This window comes from Pseudorca crassidens, chromosome 19 (genome assembly GCF_039906515.1).
Source record: "Pseudorca crassidens isolate mPseCra1 chromosome 19, mPseCra1.hap1, whole genome shotgun sequence".
Lineage (NCBI taxonomy): Eukaryota > Metazoa > Chordata > Mammalia > Artiodactyla > Delphinidae > Pseudorca > Pseudorca crassidens.
Window position 1 is genome coordinate 13,586,088 of NC_090314.1, and position 21,639 is coordinate 13,607,726.

Below are 21,639 nucleotides of genomic sequence, written 5' to 3' on the forward strand. Positions count from 1 at the left end.
CAGCTCTCTCTGTTAGGCTAGCTGGGAAGCTCTTCTTCACATCTGCTCTATTTCTCTCCAGCTGTAACAACAACACAATAACAACAATAACAGGAATAGATTTGCTGAGTGACTACTATGTACCTGGAAATGTTTTAAGTACTTTTCATGTGTTACCTCATTTAATCCTTATAGCAACATAACGAGGGAGGCATTATTCTAACCATCCCCATTTCACAGATAAGAAACTGAGGCCCGGAGAGGCTAGGTATCTTTCTTTAGGTCACACAGCTAGTAAGTGGTTGGACCAAGTATTCCAACCCAAGCCCTAGGATGCCTGTGATTCTCACCTTAACCTCTAGAGAGAAGACGACAAGAAATAAATAAGACAAAAGCAAGACACAGGAAACTGAGAGGCTGAGGCTCTGCCACTAACTCCAAGTACAGCCTCAGACAGCTCACCGCCCTGCCCTGTCTATACTAGATTCACAGGTTTCCCAGAACCTTTCCGCTGGGCTCTGACCCCGTGGTTTTCCAAAGCCCACATTCAAGATGCTCTGGCAGGTGAAGAAGCTGAGCCAGCAGGAGTCTCCAGGGCACAGATGCTGCGGCCTTGGCCCAGGCAGAGGCCTCCTGGGGCTATCGGCCCATATCCCCTGGCCAGATCTCATCCCCTGGCCGGATCTCATCCCCTGGCCGGAGTGGGTGGGTGCTGCTGGGGCTATCTATTCTTATTGGAATTTGAATGCTTCAGGTCAGAGTGACTAAAAGGCTGAATTTTACGAGGGTTTTGAAAGTGAATTGACTCCACTTATTAAAGATATACTAGATTACTCGCTGAGTGAAAGGACGCTCCAGGGACTCCAGGCCTTTCTTGAAGACAGAAACATCCCTTTCCGAGCCCAGCCGCTGCCAGTAAACCACAGGGGAAGACATTGCACTGGGCAGGTGTCAATTAAATTACCGGCTGAAGGATTTCAGTGCATCAAGGAAACATCCTGGCCTAGAAGGGCTGCAGGTGAATAAAGAGGCAGCTGTAGAAATCCCCTCTGGTTATTTTATGCAAATCCATTTCTAAAGGCAGGAAGGCAAAGACTACAAGGAACGTATTCACGGGAAGACTTGACTTTTGGTCATGAAATGTATAAGGGAGAGAGAGGGATGAAGGGTGTTTGGTGCTCCAGAATGTGACGCACAGGACCGATGCCAGGTAGGGGTCAAGACACTGCTTGTTTTCAGACTCAGAGTCCTAGGGGAGTGAGTCCTAGGTGGGCGGGGGCTGGGAGGTTGTTCGTCTATGCCTCTGAGGATGTTGGACAGTTTGAAGGGTATCTGGACTCAGGGCTGGAGTTGGAAGGACCTCCAGACTCCACTCACCTCATACAACTCCAACTCAGCGGACCCAGCACCTCACTATACAGATGGGGAAGCTGGGCCCCAGGTACCGGGGGTGGGAAGCGGGGAGTCACAAACAGGGCATTGGGCTTCCCTGGTGGCGCAGTGGTTAAGAATCCGCCTGCCAATGCAAGGGACACGGGTTCGAGCCCTGGTCTGGGAAGATCCCACATGCCGCGGAGCAACTAAGCCTGTGTGCCACAACTACTAAGCCTGCGCTCTAGAGTCTGTGAGCCACAACTACTGAGCTCACACGCCTAGAGCCCGTGCTCTGCAACAGGAGAAGCCACCGCAATGAGAAGCCCGCGCACCGCAACAGAGTAGCCCCCGCTCACCGCAACTAGAGAAAGCCCACGCACAGCAACGAAGAACCAACACAGCCAAAAATAAATAAATAAAATAAATAAATTTATTAAAACAAAAAACAGGGCATTGGTGGCAGAGGGTCTCCAGGTTCATCTCTCAGGGCTCTCTCCTCACACTCCTGCGTGGAGGTGGAGGGAGTGTTGCTAGCTTGTGGAAAGGAGTCTTTTCTACTCTCTTTGACCCCCTCCACCCCATCCTGCCAGGAGAAGTGAGGGTGTTGCTGGTGCCCAGGTAGCATTTGCTTGCGGAAGTAACACGAGGTCCAGACGGTGTGCATGCAACATGGATGCTTCCTATTGTAGCAGGCACAGACTCGGGCTCTCTTAAGCAAAAGGGAATTTATTGGCGGGCTGCCGGGGCTGAGGCTGCAGGGACAGGCTTGGAGAGCAGACAGGAACAAAGGCAGCTCAGAGGGCAGAGAACTGTAAAGCCCAACAGCCATCTCGTGGCAGAACAATTTGGCCCGAGGGTCACTCCCTGCACCTTGGACAGCCCCACCGCTGCGTGGGTTCTAGAGGAACCTCATCTTTGCACCACTCATTCAAGCCAGGTCTGATTGGCCAAGGCTGGGACGTGGCAGCACGTCCCAGGTTCCAGCAGTGGGAGAGGGAGCTCTGAGAATCCTGCCATGGCAGATGGGCTCCTGCATTCCCAGGACTCTATTCCAAGGGCACTGGGAATGTCCCACATGAAAGGCTGCATCGTGCGTTCCAAATCACTTGGATATTGGGGGCTGCGTCATCTCATGGATGACACAGCCCCTGCAATCCCCCCAAAACTCAATCCTGAAGACTTGCCGAAGTTAAGGGTTCCGAAAGTCTTCAGGAGAGTGCTGTTGTCGCTGTTTAGAGTCATCTGGCACTGGCATCCTCCGTGCACGAGGGTCCTGGTGTGTCCCCGGCAGGAAAGTTCTGGGAAGGGGCTGGATTAACCGCACAACTACGTGGAGAGGCTGTCAGTCCTTTCACAGTGCTTTTTAGTCCAGGCTGCCGCAGGCTGTATGGTTTTAAATGTTCCAACGTTACAATAGTTCATACTTGGGAATTAAGCACAACTATGGTTTTCAGAGTTCAAATTATATTTCAAGCTATAGAGAGTAAAATTTAACAACTTGGCCCAAGATTCAGTAGATTTCTGCTCCCCTCCCCACCATGAGTTATTAGAAATTCCTAGGGTGGGGAAATGAGGTTTTTTTCTGTGCATCAAAAGGGAGCATGGCCTAAAAAAGTTAGAGGAAACACTGGTGGAGCTGATGAGCCCCACTTTCACTATTGATTTCCTATCAGACCCGTCCCCGCTCTGCAGAAAAGGGGGTAATAAACCCTCCTCTGTCTACCTCAGAGTGAGAGGTTAGAAAATGCTTTGTGATGGGGGCACGGCCTGTACCTAGACGGCTTCGGAGAGAATTACAGGGGAAGAGGCCGGACCCCAGAATCATTCAGTTCAGGGCTCCTTAACCAGGCATCCGGGCCAGCCTGGATCTGGGGATTGCCAGCCCCCTGACATGGCACTGCAGGTGTGTGTGTGTGTGTGTGTGTACATGCACATATGTGTATGTGTGCATATAATGTGTGTGTGCGCATGTATATGTATGTACACGTGTTTGTGTGTGTACATGTGTGTGTCTGTGTGTGTGTGTTTTCTGAGGAAAGGGCCCATAGCTTTTTCCAGATTTTTAAAGGGATTTTTCCTGAAACAGCAAGAACTTCTATTTCGTCCATCCCTTTGTGCGGATGGGATACAGGCCCCCTGAGTTAGTGTGGGGAGTCTGGGGCATGTTCGTGTCTAACCTGTGAATGATTATGTGAGTTAATTAAAAGCATTGGCAGAGCTAAGCCCGCATCCCTGTGTCCTCCCACGGCAAGGTGGCCTTCTGCCACGCCTGCCACAGGTCACAGGGCTGCAGCAGTGCCCGACGCCTGGGTCTCAGGCCCCAGCGTGCCCTCTCCAGGCAAGGACGACAGGATCAACACTGACAGGAAGGCCGACACCCTGAGGCCCGGCCTAGATTGTCCTCGCAAAGACCCCACGGCTCAGCGGGCCCTGCATCTGTTCCAAACATGCCTGGGATTTCTTTTTGACACTAAAGTAAATGTTGGCTGGAGAGCCACCTACGCGGCTGACGGAGGCTGCCGGCTTCTCATTGGCGGGCCGGGAGGAAATTCTGCAGGTCTCTGAGGCTTGCCCAGACTCCTCCGTCACACGGAGCAGATATAAAATCCATTACCAAGAGCTAATAAAGGCGAGGAGACCAGGCTGAGGACAAGCCGAGGGTGCAGCGGGCCCGGGCGGGCGGGGCTCCGTGGGCTCCCCCTCTGCTGCGCAGCCTTCAATATTTGCCCCTCTTGCGGCACCTCCTTCGGATCCCCATTGTTCTCAGTTCAACAGTTTGGGCAGCGATTCTGTTTCTCATTCACTATAAAAGCCCGTCCCTCCAGACCTCTCGGCACATTTATTGTGAGGCTGGAATTTATGACGGATTGGATTTCAGAGGAGGGATTGATTAAGTACAGATGGAACACTTGGCAGGGGCCTGGGGCTCCCAGTAGACTCCCCCCATCTGGAAACAGAATAAAGATTAGGAAGCTTGAGCAAGGGGCAATCTGGGGCAAATCCTGCTTTCAAGGGCAGCGAGGGTGGACGCTCTCCCAGGGAAACTGCTTGTTTCTGTTCAAGGGCATCTTCTTGAAGCCGGACAAAAATTCTTTGTCGGCAGGAGTCGTGAGCTGCCAAGGCCACTCCTCACTGCCTCAGATGCACTCAGTCTCGGGCACACAGGCTCCCAGTGCAGGCGTCTCAGCTCTGGCTAAACCCCTCTAGCACCTTAGCCTAATCGCATTATATTCGCATATGCCCTTCCCTTTCGAGAGTTCGATCCTTGCCCTTGCTGTTCCCTCTGCCTGGAGGGGCCTTCCCCTACTTCCAAAATTACTAGAGTTTCAATTTTCTTTCAAGGTCTCATTCAAATGCCACGTCCTCCATGAAGACCACCAGGATTGCAACCTTCGCTCAATAAAAATGAGTCACTCCTTTGAACGCACAACCATGCTCTGTTGCTTCCCTCTGTTTCACCTTAATTTTCATTCGCTTAACGAGGGTCTGTGCCTTACTTATCTCTGGATTTCCATAGATGTAGTAAACTTTGCATGACTATTAATGAAAATTAAAATGTGTCTTGTGACCTAGTCTTAAGAAGACATGCTACTTTTTGTAGTGCGCACTGGCAGACTCTCCAGCCTCAGGTAACGCAGCCTCTGTTTTCCTCTGGGAAGCTGCCGCTTCTCCATGTTCAGTCCATGTGGTTGGGATGCTGCTGATCCATCCTCTTTTCCAGATGCACATGTGACTAAGATCTGATCAATCAGAGCACAGGCATTAGGTCGGGGATGGGTCTGTTCCGTGGGTTGGGCCCATCAGACCAATGAGCAGTGACCCTGAAGCCTTCGTGGCACTCCTGGGAGAGAAGGGCTTCTCTCTGCTGAGGTTGCCAAGGGGAAAAATGTCCAGCTGGGGCCGCTGGGGCCCCGCATGACGCTATGTGGGGAGGGGCTACCTGAGAATGATGCCTTGAGGAGGCAAAGGAGGAAATTAGACCGGAGGGCGGGGACACTGGCTTTGCCACTGAGGCTGGCCTGCACAGGGCAGAGGCCTTTTGGGAACAGTGCTTGGCAGGTAGAGCAAAAGCCCAGGTACCGCCCAGGCGAGGGTTGTACCAGCATGTCCAATTCGGCACATGCTCCGGGCACAGGAGGCGAGGCCGCAGCTGTGGCTTCGGCTGCCTTCTGAGCGGATGCCCAGCCTCCGGCCGGCCGGAGGTGCTGGGGGAGGAGCCTGAGCGGCAGGCAGGATGCCAGGGCCCAGGGGGGTCCACGGCGGTACACTGGGAAGAGCCCAAATTTGTAAGCAGACACAGAACCACTGTCTCGTTGGGAAAATCTCCTTCTCACTTGGCTTCAGTTTTATCTGGAAAACAGGTTAATAATCTCTATTTCAGTTTAGTGTGAGACTCAGATGAGATCGTGTACATAAAGCACCTACCTGGTCAGCACTCAAGCAGTGGACAATTATCATTACTCTGCGGGCTGAGCTCTGGGGTGGGGTCAGCCCCAGCAGGAGCGCAGGGGATGAGGGAGGCAGATGATGAAAACTGAGGCAGCAGCTCAGCTCTGGGCAGCGGGGACGCTGTGTCAGGAAGGTGGGAAATGCATCTTAGTCATCTTTGTAGGCCCCAAACTAAGCCTAGTGTCTGGCAGAGTGCAGGACCAGAGTGCAGGACCACTTACAGTTACATCTGCTAAGACTTTCTAGACCACCTAAGAATCATCTGCTTGAGAGAAAGACCAAATGGTGTTACAGAATGGAAAGGTCACTAGGTCTGAAGTCAAAAGATGCAGATTGAGTTTTGGTTCTGTCACTGTGTGTCCACATGACCTCTTCATTTCGGTAGACCTTATTTTTTTCATCTGCAAAACAAGGCTAGTGGACTTCCCTGGTGGCGCAGTGGTTAAGAATCCACCTGCCAATGCAGGGGACACGGGTTCGCGCCCTGGTCCGGGAAGATCCCACATGCCGCGGAGCAGCTAAGCCCGTGCGCCACAACTACTGAGCCTGCAAGCCACAACTACTGAGCCCGCGCGCCTAGAGCCCGTGCTCCACAACAAGAGAGGCCACCGCAATGAGAAACCTGTGCACCACAACAAAGAGTAGCCCCTGCTCGCTGCAACTAGAGAAAGCCCGCACGCAGCAAAGAAGACCCAACGCAGCCAAAAAACAAAACAACAACAACAACAAAAACCAAGGCTAGTAATACTTCATCTGCCTGCCCCTTAAGGATGTGGTCCAGTTCAGAAGGTTCTGGTGGCACTGGGAGCCCTAGAGCAAAGCGTACAGGACCACTGTCCACGGTGCAGTTAGTCCCGTGGCCAAAAGGGACATCTCTCTGAGGCGGCCCAGCGGGATAAGCTGGAGGGGGAACCAGCTGTGTGGCTCAGGGCAGCCAAAGGAATGGCTGACTGTTGCCAAGTGTTTGGCTTCGAGGGCAAGGCAAGAAGAGACACAGGGCTGCAGGCAGGGAGAACACAACAAGAGCAAAGAGGCAAGGAGAGCACTTCAGAAAGAAGGCTGTGAGAACAGCCACAAGCATCCCCCTCCTAAGTCCTCAGTGACAAACCTGAGAGTGAACACTTGCTGAGCACTTACTATCCGCCAGGTGCTCTTCTCAATGTTTGCAAGGATTACTTCCCTTAATCCATACAGTAACCCTGGGTGGATACTACTGTTATCCCCATTTCACAGATGAGGAAACTGAGGCATGGAGGTCCCAGGAGATTTTAACTCGTGGCTCACATTCTTAAGCAGTCCGTGTTACTGCTGGTACACAATGCAGGGTGGCTACAGTGACTGAAAGACAGAAGGGAATGTATTGAAAGGCATTTTGTGAATTGTAAAGTGCTGAGTAGATGTGGGATGGGGTTAAACCCCAAATATTCACTTACCCTCTCTCGGCCTCTCAGTAACTCTCCAAGAACTGTGTTGGACAATCATGGCTAAGGAGAACCATGTTTCCTCCTGGGCCTGGCCCTGGAGCTCGGTCTGTGGGGGCCATAAAGACAAGTGGCTGCACAGGTGCTGGTGGCCAGCCTCATCTCCCCAGCTCTCTGGACTCCCAGCCTCCCATGCCATCTCGAGGAATCATCTGCTGGGGGCCTCCCAGGTAATTCAGCCCAGGCTTAGGGAATCCTGGAGCTGTGGGGCAGATGGCAGAGCCCAAGTGTCCAGGATCTGATCACAGTGTGTCAAGAGCCGGACGCTGCTGGAATTCTCGCATTCCCAAATGGGATGCCGGGTGTGGATAGAGACAGAGCAAGCTTCTAGACACAGGCATGGCGCCCACAGTGGGAGGCCTTAGGCTGACCTCACCCCCACCCAAGGGAAGACAGAGGAACAGTGTGTGGATGGAAGATTCCAGGGAGACAACCAGAGCAGAAGGGAAATGCTTCTGGTCCAGGGAGGGGGCAGTGAGGGAGGCTGGGGAGGGGAGGGCGAGGCACAAGGTGCGAAGACACACCCAGAGGGGGTGCCGAGGGGCCCGGGGGAGGGGTGCAATGGAAGCAAAGGGAGACAGGGCCTGGGGAGGCAAAGGCTGTGACAGAGGGGCTCTGGGACAGGGTGACTTCTCTTGGATCCAGAGCAGAATGGGAGGGGAGCAGCCCCTCAGTCAGTCCCCGGGAGAGCTGGAGCTCAGAGAAGGGTAGGAGGCGCAGGCGTCTTACTCATTTCGTGGCGTCGGGACATGGAGTAGCCCAACCTCCGGACACCTGCTGGGGCATGCGGGTGGGGGATCTGATTCAGTGGGGGGAAGGATGGACTCAGCCACAAGAAAAGTCCCGCTGGGTGGATGGAAAGTCAGCCAGAGAAAAAGGTGAGAGGCAGCAGGTTTGGTTCAAGAAAAATCGATCAGGGTTACCAGGCAGATGGAGCACAGAAACAGTTAAGGGGACTCTAGGAAGAGCAGCAGATAAAGGGGGTTCATCAGAGAGGGTGGGGGCAACTTCGGGGCTCCCTGTTCCAGGCTGAGGGTCAGAGGCCACACTTGAGGCTCTGGGAAGACTGGGGAGAGCAGAGCAGGCCCAGTGTCACAGGAACAGGGCCCTGGGGAGGCTGGCAAGAGGGACCTAGAACCGGAGCCGCAAAGCAAAGAGGAGGCCTGGCCACACAGCCAGCCCAGTCATTATCAGAGCTGCGAGCCTGGTCAGGGTGGGACCCGCACTGACGGATGAGTCGACTGAGATCACGTGGGCCTGACAGCCAGCCCAGGGCCGACATGGGATTCCCTGGGGCCCCGACCGAGGGAAGCCCTCAGGACGTCTGGTGGAAGCCCTTCCAGGCCAGCCCTCATTATTAGGTTCAACCAACTAATAAACAGATGAGAGGTCTCTGCTCTTGAGCCAGCAGAGGCGAATGGGAGAGGCCACTATTTAGGAAGATAGTGGTCACACCGCTGCCTTCCTGCTGCTTCTCATGAGCCCCCAGAACCGAGAGCTCTCCAGCCCGCTGGCCCTCCCAAAGGACGCTCCTGCGGTGACCCGTGCGTGGTGAGCAGACACCCCTGATTTACAGGGTTTGCGGGGAATTCTCATCACTCCCTCAAGTTGCTAAAACACTCCCTCAGAAACATTCAAGAGTTAAGGAAACTTACATGGCACCACAGAGAAAACCGGAAGCTTTCCGACCGGGCTTAGAGCCCCTTCCTCTCTTCTGGGCCCTGGGGGCTTCGCTCCGACGCTCACTCTTGCCTTCCAGACCCACCAGTGCACAGTTCATGCCTGCTCCAGGCACTGCCTCTGGCTGCCCACTCCCTGCACACACACTCCCCTCGGTTTCAGGGAAGCAGGAACTGCGAGCAAAGGAAGAGAGGGAGGAGAGGCAGAAAGGATGCTACTCACCGCCTCCCCTCCGGCCCCCAGCACCAGCAGGCAGAGGGGAAAGGGACCCCGGCATCAAGGCAGTCATTGCTGCGGTCCCGCATCCACTCCTCTGCCCTCTGCCCGAGCCCTGGGCCCCCGCCAAGCCCACTCTGCAGCAGTTCTGGAAGTTCTGAGTTGGAATCCCCGATGCATCGGCACCTCGGAGATGGGATCTGCAGCTCCTCACAGGCGACATCCTATATCAGGTCACAAAAGATTAACAGAGATGTCTGTGGACTCTGCAGAGATGTGATAGAACCCCCATCGCAAACCAAAACCGACCCCAGGAAAAAGTGTGCCTTCCTTCTTTCATTAACTCAAAAGAATTTACTGAGCACTAACTACATGCTGGGCAGAGGCCTTGCCCTCAAGGAGCTGTACAGACTAGAGGCAAGCATGTAAACAGGTAAGACCCCCTAGGGCCAGAGCTGTGAAGCTGGACAGATCAGGAATTTCAGCATGTCCATCCACTGGGACAGCCTATGTAACGCAGAAATACTACACCCATGCATTTCTCTGTTTCTGAAAATAATGCATGAATAGGGCAGGAGAAAACTGGAGGGGATTAGAGAATAACCTATACAGGATCAGCCTTTGCTCATGAAGAACAAAAATTCTAGAGGTCTGGGATAACTGCAAGGCTATAAACAGGAAAATTTATATTTTAAGGATTCAACTTCCATTTTCAAATGAAAGTTTTTATTTCTTGCAATTTATTTTTGCATCTTTGGAGAATGCTTTGGACGAGGAGGTTCACTGTGGGCCAGGGCTATAAAGTAGACAGCAGACACGGAGGTAGGTGTAAGCCTCACCCACAGGAGCCAGAGACAGGGAGACCCAGCCGGTGGGAGGAGCAGGAGAGATACTGGAAAGATCTGCAAGCAAAGGAGTCTGGACCTGACTCTTCAGCGGACAGGAGGTGCTTAGGAAAGGACTGGTCCAGACAACAGCGTCTAAGACATGTTGAGCGGACACAGGAAGAGGCAGGAGGATGCACTTGAGTGAACTCTCAAAACTCTGACACCTATCTTTATGGGAGTAAGTGAATCCATGACCACGGTGCTGCTGAATACAGGCTTATGTGATCAAATTATCTCCCCATTCTGTGCCTCATTTGATTCATCTACAAAATGGGCGTATTAATGGTATCTACCACACACAGATATGAGGAGTAAGTACGTTGATACAGGGAAGGCATTTAGAGCTATGCCTGGTACATAGTATGTGCTCAATAAAATGTTAGCTTTTATTATCATTTATTTCTTTCTGGGGGTGGTGAGAGGTGGCAAATAATCCAGTACGCTCATATTAAACATAAAAGTATTCTCAGTGGTTTCTGTAAATCACATTTCACTTTGCCTGGAAAGAAAAAGGAGATGTAAATTTTTTCAAACCGACATGTACATACTTTAAAATACTGAGTTTATTTAAAAAATGAGCACAGTAAAAACTGCCACACAAATTATCAATAACAGACACTCCTATCAAGTGTACATATATAACTCCTCAAATAGAGGACCTTTAATTTCCCTTGAAGTCTTTTAAATTCTGAGTTTATGTAAAATTAAGCAGGAAAACATTAACATTAAACAAAAATCAATTTTGCACAAATAAGTATGATCAAGCAGTTTAAATTATCACCTGAAATTCTTGTACTTCAGAGAAAAATCCCAGATGACAACACTATATGTGCTATAAAAGGATTCACATTATTCTGTGGGGTATGTCTCACGTCACTCGTTCTCCACATTTCTTTCACCAAGCCCCAGGCAAAAAAGTGAGGGAAACTTTTTCGAGGCAGTGGCCTTATTTTATACACATTCCTTTTCTTTTTCTGAATCCAGAGTTTCTGAAAACACAGAGGCTTTTCTCTTGGTAAAATATGACTTATAAGACGTTCGAGGACCAAGCTATTGTGGTTCTTAAAGTTTCTTCCTTTCTTGGGGGAGACCCTGTGGTCTTCACGCTACCCAGATCTGTTTTCTCCTCCCACACAGGCTCCTTTTTGGTGTGGAAACATAGCAACTTGTGACCTCAGCAGAGAGGGGGGTGAGCTCTGTACCTCTGACCAGGCCCCAGAGAAGGCCGGCCTCTCCTGATGTCCTCAAACTTCCTCTGAATTCAGAGTTCTGTATATCAGAATATGTCAACCCACAGCGACAAAAGACTTGAGGAACTCAAAATGTGAAGAAGCACCTAGCAACTGAGAGTTAGAGAAATGTGTGTTTATTGTTGTACACAGATAACTGCTGGGTTCCTATTTTAATGATGGAGCAGTTTTGGCAGCATAACTAAGTCCTGTGCTCGACACAAGTCTGTAACCCGGCAGGACAGGTGTCCTGGTAGGAAACTGTCAAAGAAGCAAACACGAGCCAGGTGATGGGACCAGAGAGTAATTGCACTTGTGCTGGCATCAAGGCCACCCACAGATCAACAGCAACTTGAATCCCTGTGTGAAGACTTATCTGTTATCTTTCAAAACGCTCTGATCACCAAACTGAGCCAGTGTAATGAACATGGTATTTCAATGGGAAAATTATACATTCAGCAAATATTATACTGTCATAATTGATTCACGTTTCCTGGGCACTGATAAATATAACACAGTCCATCCTAAACTACCAGAACCATTGCTCTGACAATGAGAAGATGCAAAGTGAGGATGGCCTCACTGTCACTTCCTTCCTTTCAGTGGGAAGCACCTTCTGGGCCTGGATGGACAGCTGAGGAAAAAGATTTCCTGTGGCTAGTAGAAAGGGTGGTGCCGCCCCCTCACCAGTGACACTGGGGGCCCTGCCTTGGAGAGCCTTTATGTAGCCGCCTCCAAGAATTCTGAGGTGAACACGGCTTCTGCATAATCTTCACACACATCCTGGAATTCAGCAGCCACGGCCCCCAGAGCTTCATCTACAAGCTCTTCTGCAAAGCTGGAAGACAAACAACACAGCTAAAGGTACATACAGCCAAGTATGGGAGCCATTCTGTTACTCAGCTGAGGAACTTACCAAGTCACTTCTAAGATTTAAATGGAAACTCAAGAGGCCAAGAATAGCCAAGATAATTTTAAAGAAGAAAAACAAGGTGAGAAGCCTGGCTTTCCTAGACAGTAAAATGGTGGTGCTGAGATCCCAAAGTCAGGCTAGAGGGAGGGGCCTGTAATACACACGGGGCGGACCTCACCCTTGAGATGGTTGAAACCAGAGGTGACTGGAAACTAACTAGCTGCAACCCAGCCCCAATCCAGATCTCCCTCCTACAGCCACCCAACTGCCTGACAGAGGAAAAGGGTGTGGGCCTTCTCTGTGGGGCGGGGGGCAGGAAATTCCAGGTTCCTCTCAACACACACATACACACACACCCATACACACACACACTTTCCCGCCTCCAAACTGTTTGAGAGTAAGTTGCAGACTTGATATCCCTCAGGTACTTCTGGGTACATTTCCTAAAAACAAGGACATTCTCTTAAATAACCCTGACACAATTATTAAAATCTTAACATTAACACGGATACAATACTATTATCTAATCTTACCTACAGACCTTTTTCAAATTTTTGCCAACTGTCCAAAAAATGTCCTTTAAAAGAAAACATTTTCTAGTCCAGGATTCAATGCAGGATGACATGTTGCACTCAGTGGCCACATCTCTTTAGTCAATTTTCATCTAGAATCGTTCTTCAATCTGTCTTTCATGACCTGAACATTTTTTGAAGAGTAAAGGCTATTTTTTTGTTGTTTTACAATGTCCCTCAATTTGGGTTTGTCAGGTTCAGGTTCTACATTTTGGGGACAAATGTCCAGAAGGGATACTGTGTCCCTCAATACATCTATTTGTCTTACTATGATGAGTGCTAATTTCTATCACACAGTTACGCTGATGTCTGCCAGGTTTCTCCCTTGTAAAGTCACTATTTTCCCTTTGTAATTAATACTTATATTGCAGGGAGATACTTCGAGACTATGTAAATATCCTGTTTCTCATCAAACTTGCTGAATCAATTATTCCAGGGTTGCCAACACTGATCTTCTAATTCTGTCATTCCCAACTACATGGAAGAGCTTTCCCTTCTCTATTACTTATTTATGTATTTATATCGGCTTGGTCTTACACATTCTTATTTTATTCAACAGTTTGTAATCTGTTTCTATTATTACTTATTTTGATACTCAAAGTGTCCCAGATTGGCCAGTAGGAGCCCCTTCAAGCCAGCTCCCAGGTCCTCTTGACACGTCCCCATCATTCTTTGAACACTTCCTTTCTGCCACAAGATGATGTTTCAGCCTCATCTTACATTTTCCCAGCCCCAGTCTTGGAATCGGCTATTTCTCCAAGGAGCCCTGGTACCTTTTCATGGAGAAGAGTATTTAGAAACCAAAATCTGGGTACTAAGTGTGCTCATTGCTACTAAGTGTGCCATCGCTTCTAGGCCCTCTCAGCAGATAGACTCGGACAGACAAACAGACACATAGACACACACCCCATGTCTATTTCTATATCTAACAAAAACCATAAATTCATAATACCTCCAATCCCACTTCTAAACAGGGGATTCATTCTAGCCTTCCCCCAGAAACCTGGCTCTCATTATTCACAATATACTTAGTTATTTGATCAACCCTAAAATATAGAGAAAGTAGTTTTAGAATTGTTAACCCACGCTGCTGGGTAAAAGAAACCTACTTATTAGAATCTAATATGTGTTTACAGTCTTTTTGTCTTTAGCCAGAAGGTACAGAGTCAAAATACTGCATTCAAAAGTAACTCAGGGGCTTCCCTGGTGGCGCAGTGGTTGAGAGTCCGCCTGCCGATGCAGGGGACACAGGTTCGTGCCCCGGTCCGGGAAGATCCCACATGCTGCGGAGCGGCTAGGCCCGTGAGCCATGGCCGCTGAGCCTGCGCGTCGGAGCCTGTGCTCTGTAACAGGAGAGGCCACAACAGTGAGAGGCCCGCATACCGCAAAAAAACCAAAACAAACAAACAAACAAAAGTAACTCAGACAAGGCCTTATCTGTATGTATCCCTTTAGTATGGTTATTTCTTGGAAATACAGTTAGTGTCATATTTCTTTTTGTATTCCAATTTAGGGTCAACCTTCACTGCCCGCCCCCATCCTTGATGACTTGGAGGGATGTACAGGAAACATTAACAGTTCCAAAAGTCAGAATTATACAAAAGAGGTAAACGAAGATAAGTGTCCTTCCCCTTCTCTCATCCCTTCTACCCCAATTCCTGTCCCAGTTTTATTTTGGCTAATCTGACAATCTTTCGTCTTTTAATTGGTGGGTATAGTTCTTTTTCACTTAATGTAATTCTGATATATTTGAGCTTCTACTACTAGAACACTACGTACTTTCTATTTGTCTATTTGTTCTCTCTTCTTTCTTGCCTTTTTTTGTGATTGTTTAAATTACATTCTTTCCTCACTATTAACTTGGATTTTAAACACTCTTACTATTCTTTTAGTGGCCACTCTAGATTACAATAAGCATCCTTGACTTAGAGTCTAACGTTAATTGATATTCTTACCATTTTCCCAGACAATGCAAGAACCTTCTTAGAATATTAACTCTATTTATCCCCTTCCCAATTCATATGCTATTTCTGTCGTGGATTTCAGATGTATATATACATACATACACACACCCATAAGACATCAGTTTTTTGTTTTATACAGTCAATATTCACTTACCTACATGTTGACTTTTTCTTAATTCATGCCTTCCCGTATTTCTGACTTTTCATCTGTGACTGTTTTTGCTCTGCCTGAAAAATACCCTTTTAATGTTTCCTATAGTGACGGTCTACTGGTAATAAATTTTCTCAGCTTTGTTTAGAACCTTTATTGCCTTCCTTCTTGAAACACATTTCACTGGGCTTAGATCCAGATTGGTAGCTTTCTCTTTTAGAACTTTAGAAAATACACCAGGTCATCCAGCTTCCATTGTTTCTGTTTCTCCTTTTTCCTTCCTCTGGCTGATTTTAAGATTCTCTCTTTGTCTTTCATTTTCCAGCAATACTGTGATATGCTACATATGGATTTCTTTTATTTTTCTTGCTTGGGGCATTTAGAGCTTCTTGAATCTACGGCCTGATGTCTTTTGTTATTTGGGCAAGTTATCAGCCGTTCTCTCTATGGATGTGGTTTCTGCCCCATTCTCCCTCTCTCCTCTCCTTCTGTGACTCCAGCCACATGGATATTAGACCTTGTCCCTTTATCCTCCACGTCCCTCATCCTCTCTTCTTTATTTTCATCTTTTTGTGTGTCTCCGTGCATCACACTGGATATTTTCTTCTGTCCTATGTCCCAAGTCTCTAATTTTTTTTTTCATAAATAAGATCTTTTGTCACCATTAAAAGTCTGAATTTTCAGCAGATCCTTGGCTCACGTCCATCAGCTCGTTCAACTCGAGCACCTGCCTCGTCCCCAGTAGCTTTTCCAGAACAACTACCTTCACCAAGTAGCTCCATGAGTTTTCCCAATTCAAACTTGGGCTTCTTCAGCATTTTTACCTTTCTAACAATGACATCATGGAGCAGATAAACAGATTGGCAAGCCTTTTCTATGTCTTTTCCAATGCTGTCTGGAATCAATTTATCGACCACCTCTTTCAAGTCATTTGTCTGCACCTCTCGGGTCATGATTTCCCTCATCTTCTTGCGGATCTGGCGGACCTGCTGGTGCTGGGCATAAAAGGTCTTCCGAATCTGACTGTTGCATTTTTTAGTAAAACCCACACAGAATAGATGAAGCAAATAACCATCGGTAGTCTTGACATCAACGTGAGCTTCAATCATGGTCTGACATTTTTTTGACCATGGGAGCACATTTTGTCATGGGTAATATCCATGCCACGGAAATTAGTCAGGCAGTTTTTGCCCTGAACATCCTTAGTAATTAGCTTGAATTTTCTAAATGCAAACTCATCATTCTGCAGATCAGCAAGGCTCACTTCAAAAACACAACACTTGAGGCCGTCAGATGCGATTTTGGTTCCCTGAGTTCTCGTGACTAGTGTTTTCCCAATATCTCTTACATTGAACATAGCTGGTGCTTCCACATCATAGCAATCTTTCTTAGAAAATGGGTCAACCACTTTCTTCTTGGCTCCCTTTTGGCTGCCTTTCATAAGACGCCTGTTCTTGCTGACGCCATGGTGCTGCTCAGAGAGCCAAAAGGCTCTAATCTTTTCTTTTGATGTGTCTAATTGGCTATTAAGCCCATCCAATGAGCTGCTCATTTCAGAATTTGTATTTTTCAGTTCTCGAACATCCACGTGGATTTAGTTTAGTTCCCAGTTCTCTGCTAAAATTCTAAAGTGTGTCCTTTATCTCTATGCACATAGTAGGCACAGTTATTCCAATATCTGTGCCCAGTGGCTCTGATATGTGGAGCTGCTGTGGGTCTGGTTCTTGTTATTGTCATGTCTCTCTGTTGCCTGCCTTTTTTTTTTTTTTTTTTTTACCATATACCAGACACTGAATTTGAAAATTGCAGAAATAATTTCAATCCTAAGATGATATTATAAATCTTCAGAGAAATGTTAAGTTTGCTTCTGCTCGGTGCCTGTGGGGCAACAATCTAGAATCACCTCAACGCAATCTCAGGAAGTGAGATGACGTGGAACTGAGTGGAGTCCTGAGAGGGCCTGCCGGCTTCCTGGTCACCCTTATTCCAGAGTGCCACCCTTCAGGGTCCCAATCAGAAATGAGGGAAGTTCATCAGGCCAGTTCCCCGCCCTTGGCAAGCCCTTAATTTCCACCTCTGTCCTCTGATCTGAAAAGGCCACTGAAAGTACCATTCATCTTCCTCCAGAACCGCCAATCCAGTGCCAGACAAGGGCTAACCTCCCTGGGTCTCTGTCTCCTCAGGATCCTGGCCCAGTTATTCTTCATTACCTAGTTAACTTCCTGGTGCCTTCAAGCATGTACGTTTTATTTTTAATCTAGCTTTTCTATTAACAGTTATCCTCAGTGGGAGAGGCGGTCCAAAATTACCAACTGTGTCATTACTAGAAGCAGAAGTGATTACTTTGTTTTTATGCTTGCTTTGCTTTCTATATTCCTATCACTAATTCATCCTCAAACTATGAGGGAAACACAAAGGTGCTCCCAATACATTCAAACACATGAGGTAATGTATCTGTTTTCTTCTTCTTTTTTAACCTTCCTCACGCTGGCTTCCCCTGCTGGAAACTACTCCTCCTGGAGCCCTCTGTCCTCCTGACTCCAATCTAGACTAGCTGCTTTCTATGCTCACTGAAAAATTCTCTCAGAAATAGCTCTTCCCATTTTCTTGCAAGTTCCACGTTGGGGTCTTAAGTTTCCTAAATCCCGTCTTCCTCTTTCTCAATGTGCACCTTGTGCTGGTGGTACACACCTTCTGGTAGCTTACTGAGAAACAGTGCATGGGAACTACATTTTTGGACACTTTGCATACCTTAAACTGTCTATATTCTACCCTTTTATTTAATCAATAATTTAGCTGAGCACAGAATTCTAGGGTAAATATGGGAGGCATGCTCTAATATCTTCTAGCAGGGTTGCTACTGACAACAATATGCCATTCTCATTTCTGATTATTTGAATGTGCCCAGTTTTAACTCTCTGGAACCTTCTGTCATCTTCTCCTTACATTGGGATGCCCACCTATCCTTTGCACAACAGCATGCCGTGATGTGTTCTGTTCTGTTTATTTATTCACTCACTCACTCACTCACAGTGGGCAACTGGTGAACCCTTCCAATCTAGAGACTAACAACCTTCTGGGGATTTTTCTATAGTATTTCCTCAATAATTTTCCATTCCTCCTTTTTCCCTGTTTTCACATTCTGGAACTCCTATTATGCAGATGTTTTCTCTGTTATAATAGCCTATGTAGCTTTCATGGTTTTCAGCAAATGTCTGGGTCTCTTAGCAATCTGCTATATTCAAGACTGAGAGTTTCAACTAAGCCTCCTACTTTCTGACTCCCCTGGACCCACGCATCTAGTGCTCCTCATTCCTGAGTCTTACCAAGGTTCTTCTGCACAAATCAGTCAGGGTCTTGGCTCCACCCTCATCAGGCACTTGGCTCTCTCTGGTCTGCTAAGTCACTTGCCATTTCTCTAACTGCTTTGTGGCTTTCAAAATTTTCTTGCTATTTCTTATTTGCTGTCATCTATGGTTTCATGCCTTTTATCTAGTCTTTCAGTGGCATAGAGTGGGCTAGGGATATAGGGAGTAGAGATAAATCATATGTTCAATCTGTCCTTTTCTTTTCTTTTCTTTTTTTTTTTTTTGCGATACGCGGGCCATTCACTGTTGTGGCCTCTCCCGTTGCGGAGCACAGGCTCCGGACGCGCAGGCTCAGCGGCCATGGCTCACGGGCCCAGCCGCTCCACGGCATGTGGGATCTTCCCGGACCGGGGCACGAACCTGTGTCCCCTGCATCGGCAGGCAGACCCCCAACCACTGCGCCACCAGGGAAGCCCTCAATCTGACCTTTTCAACCAGAAGTCTCCTGATTTGTTTTTCAAACAAGGAACCTTTAAGAGTTTGCTTTCATTAAAAGCATTATCACCTTAAGCCTTCCCTTCCAGAATGACTCTTTTATTTACATCCAGTTTATATCACCTGCCCCATTTGACCACTGGAACAGTGCTTTTCTCGTGGAGGGAGGAGTGGAGACATTAAAAGAAGGAGAAAAACTCAGCTTACTTCTCCCTCACCCAGAGGCTATCAGATGAAGTCAACTGTCTTTGGATACTTTTTCAAGATTTGATCAATATACTTCTCATCTTTGGAACACTCAAATTAAGAAACAAAACAAGGGAGATCAAAAACAGAGCTAGAATATTTAGATGTGCTGTCACTTGAGGGTCAAGGACAGGAGAAGAGAACATCCGTGAAATTCAGGCGTATTTTAATAGATCTGACCTCAACATCTTAACCTATTAGTCCTTATAAACTGAGAGAGCTTTTCCCTACATCTACAAAACAACTATGAACAAAATGTATCGTTAATCAAGTGGTAAGAACATACAAGGAACAGTCTATCTTCCTTAGCTTATTTTGGACTTCCCAAGATGCCAGTTAGCCTAACCAATCCAGACAGGTTCTGTGCAAACCAGTGAGTATGCTATAGGACTGCGTGTTGACACACGGAAGCAAGTCAAGTGTACCTACTCTCCTCTCCAGAAAATAAATGCGCGTCTCAACAGAACAAAGGGTCTCATATGCTTTGAAGGGTATGTATATTAAGAGAAGTCCCAGGACTTCAGGCTAAGCCTGAGAGATAGAACATAAGTGATCATCTCTGATCTCACCCAAAAGCCCACCAAAATAAAAGGAGATAAATGAACACAGAAATCTGCAAGGAGAAAAAGACAAAACTAGATGAGAAATGTCCAAGATTTTCGGAAGATAAAAAGCACATGGAAGAATCAAAATTGACTCAGCGGTACAGAGGAAAAATACAGAGGAAGCTGACACCTTAGGGTACATAGAGGGAGACGCCAAGGAAAAGCAAGCTGATCTCACAAAACACGTCTCACAGAAAGATTCTGGAAGTAAGAGAACCAGGAACCATGAAAGTGGAATGAAGGATCCGGTAGGAAATGAAGCAACTGGCTGAGAATCTGCAGAACAAGTAGTTAGACTGATGGGTCTCCATGTCTGCTCCTGGCAGCTACCTGACGATCCCTGCTTGACCCCCACAATAAAAGGAAGGTATATTCTTTGGAAAAAATAAACCAGTAATTTGGGGCTTTCCTGGTGGTGCAGTGGTTAAGAATCCGCTTGCCAATGCAGGGGACACAGGTTCAAGCCCTGGTCCGGGAAGATCCCACATGCCGCGGAGCGACTACGCCCGTGCACCGCAACCACTGAGCCTGCACTCTAGAGCTCGTGAGCCACAACTACTGAGCCCGTGAGCCACAACTACTGAAGCCCATGCGCCTAGAGTCCACGCTCCGCAACGAGAAGCCACCGCAATGAGAAGCCCACGCACCACAATGAAGAGTAGCCCCTGCTGGCCGCAACTAGAGAAAGCCCGCGTGCGGCAACGAAGACCCAACACAGCCAAAAATAAATAAATAAAGTAATAAACCAGTAATTTAAAACCCAGCCAAATCATCAATCAAGTATGAAGATAGACACCTTCAAACATTTTAAGTCTCAAGAAATGTCCTCTAATACACAAAGCAGTATAGGCTCCATCAGAGTAAGAGAGTAAACCAAGAAAGAGGAGGACACGTGCAAACAGAAAACAAGGATCCTAACATGGGAGGGAGAATCGCATACTCAGTGTGGTTCCCAGGACCAGAACCACACTGCAGACCTAGAAAGCGGCTGGGCCAGACTGAGGCAGAAGGAAAGAGGGCCTCAGGAGAAAGAGTCGGGGTGGAGGCGAGAAACAGAGATTAATCAACATATCTGATCATGAGGAAAATTATGTTCAGACGTGTTGGCTAGTATGTGGGAAACGATAACAAACACATAAAAGAATAGGCAAATTAAAAAGAGGCAGTTATTAAATCCTGGAATACGTTTGAAACTTGTTCAAGAAAGAAATGTCATCATGGTATACTGCTTGGCGCAATGATGAAGATTATCTGCACGTATGTAATAAAGTGATGCTCATGAGGAATTTAAATTTGGGCTCCATTTTAAGAGAAGGAATTTACACACATCTTTCAATTAACTACTTACGTAAAAGAAGGCTACCCATTCTTCAAATATTTAGTAGCAGTGGGACTGTTTTCTGACTCCACAAAACTCCCCTTCTTAGGGGAGGTGACAGCCAGAAGGAGGAGGTTAAGTGTAGCAAAGTCTGTTGGCCTGCTGCCCCTACTGTAAGTTTTTTTTTTTTTTTTTTTTTTTTTGCGGTACACGGGGCCTCTCACTGTTGTGGCCTCTCCCATTGTGGAGCACAGGCTCTGGACGCGCAGGCTCAGCGGCCATGGCCCACGGGCCCAGCCGCTCCGCAGCATGTGGGATCCTCCCGGACCGGGGCATGAACCCGTGTCCCCCTGCATCGGCAGGCGGACTCTCAACCACTGCGCCACCAGGGAAGCCCCCTACTGTAAGTTTGTCCCGAACGTGAAGATTTCATGATCATAACTGTTTCCTGCCCAGTAATAATCTGTGTTCTCTGATGACACAGCCCTCAGTAACAGCAACAGGAAACCTGTCCTGTCTTGAATATTGTGCCTCTACCTAAGGAGGGGAGTCTGCAGAACGCTCCTTTGGATGCCATCAGCCATGCAGTTTTCCCATCTCCTCTCCCTGAAGAGAGGCATTTAGCAGCGAAAGCCTGTTCACTAGCCCCGAAGCAGCCACTGGAACTCCAGGGCGCAAAAGCACGGCCTGAGACCCTGGCCAGGCCTTTCTCCAGCCTTTCCGTAAGTTGACACGTGGCACCCAGTTCCTCAACAAAGCACAAACCTACTGA

At 47.9% G+C, this 21,639-nt stretch overlaps 1 protein-coding gene and 1 pseudogene across 11 annotated transcripts in view; both read right to left on the reverse strand.

Annotated features, from left to right (window-relative positions):
- Positions 1–10,611: 10,611 nt before the first annotated feature.
- Positions 10,612–21,639, reverse strand: part of KIAA0753 (KIAA0753 ortholog) — a 60,631-nt gene continuing 49,603 nt past the window's right edge. For all 11 annotated transcript variants that reach the window (XR_010937641.1, XM_067716772.1, XM_067716765.1 and 8 more), the window contains one exon: positions 10,612–12,133. Coding sequence is in view for 10 of the 11 variants with exons in the window: in XM_067716772.1 (XP_067572873.1) it covers positions 12,016–12,133 (118 nt within the window). In the remaining variant the exon portion in view is untranslated. The remainder of the gene's footprint in view (positions 12,134–21,639) is intronic.
- LOC137212828 (small ribosomal subunit protein eS1 pseudogene) lies at positions 12,152–21,631 on the reverse strand (annotated as a pseudogene).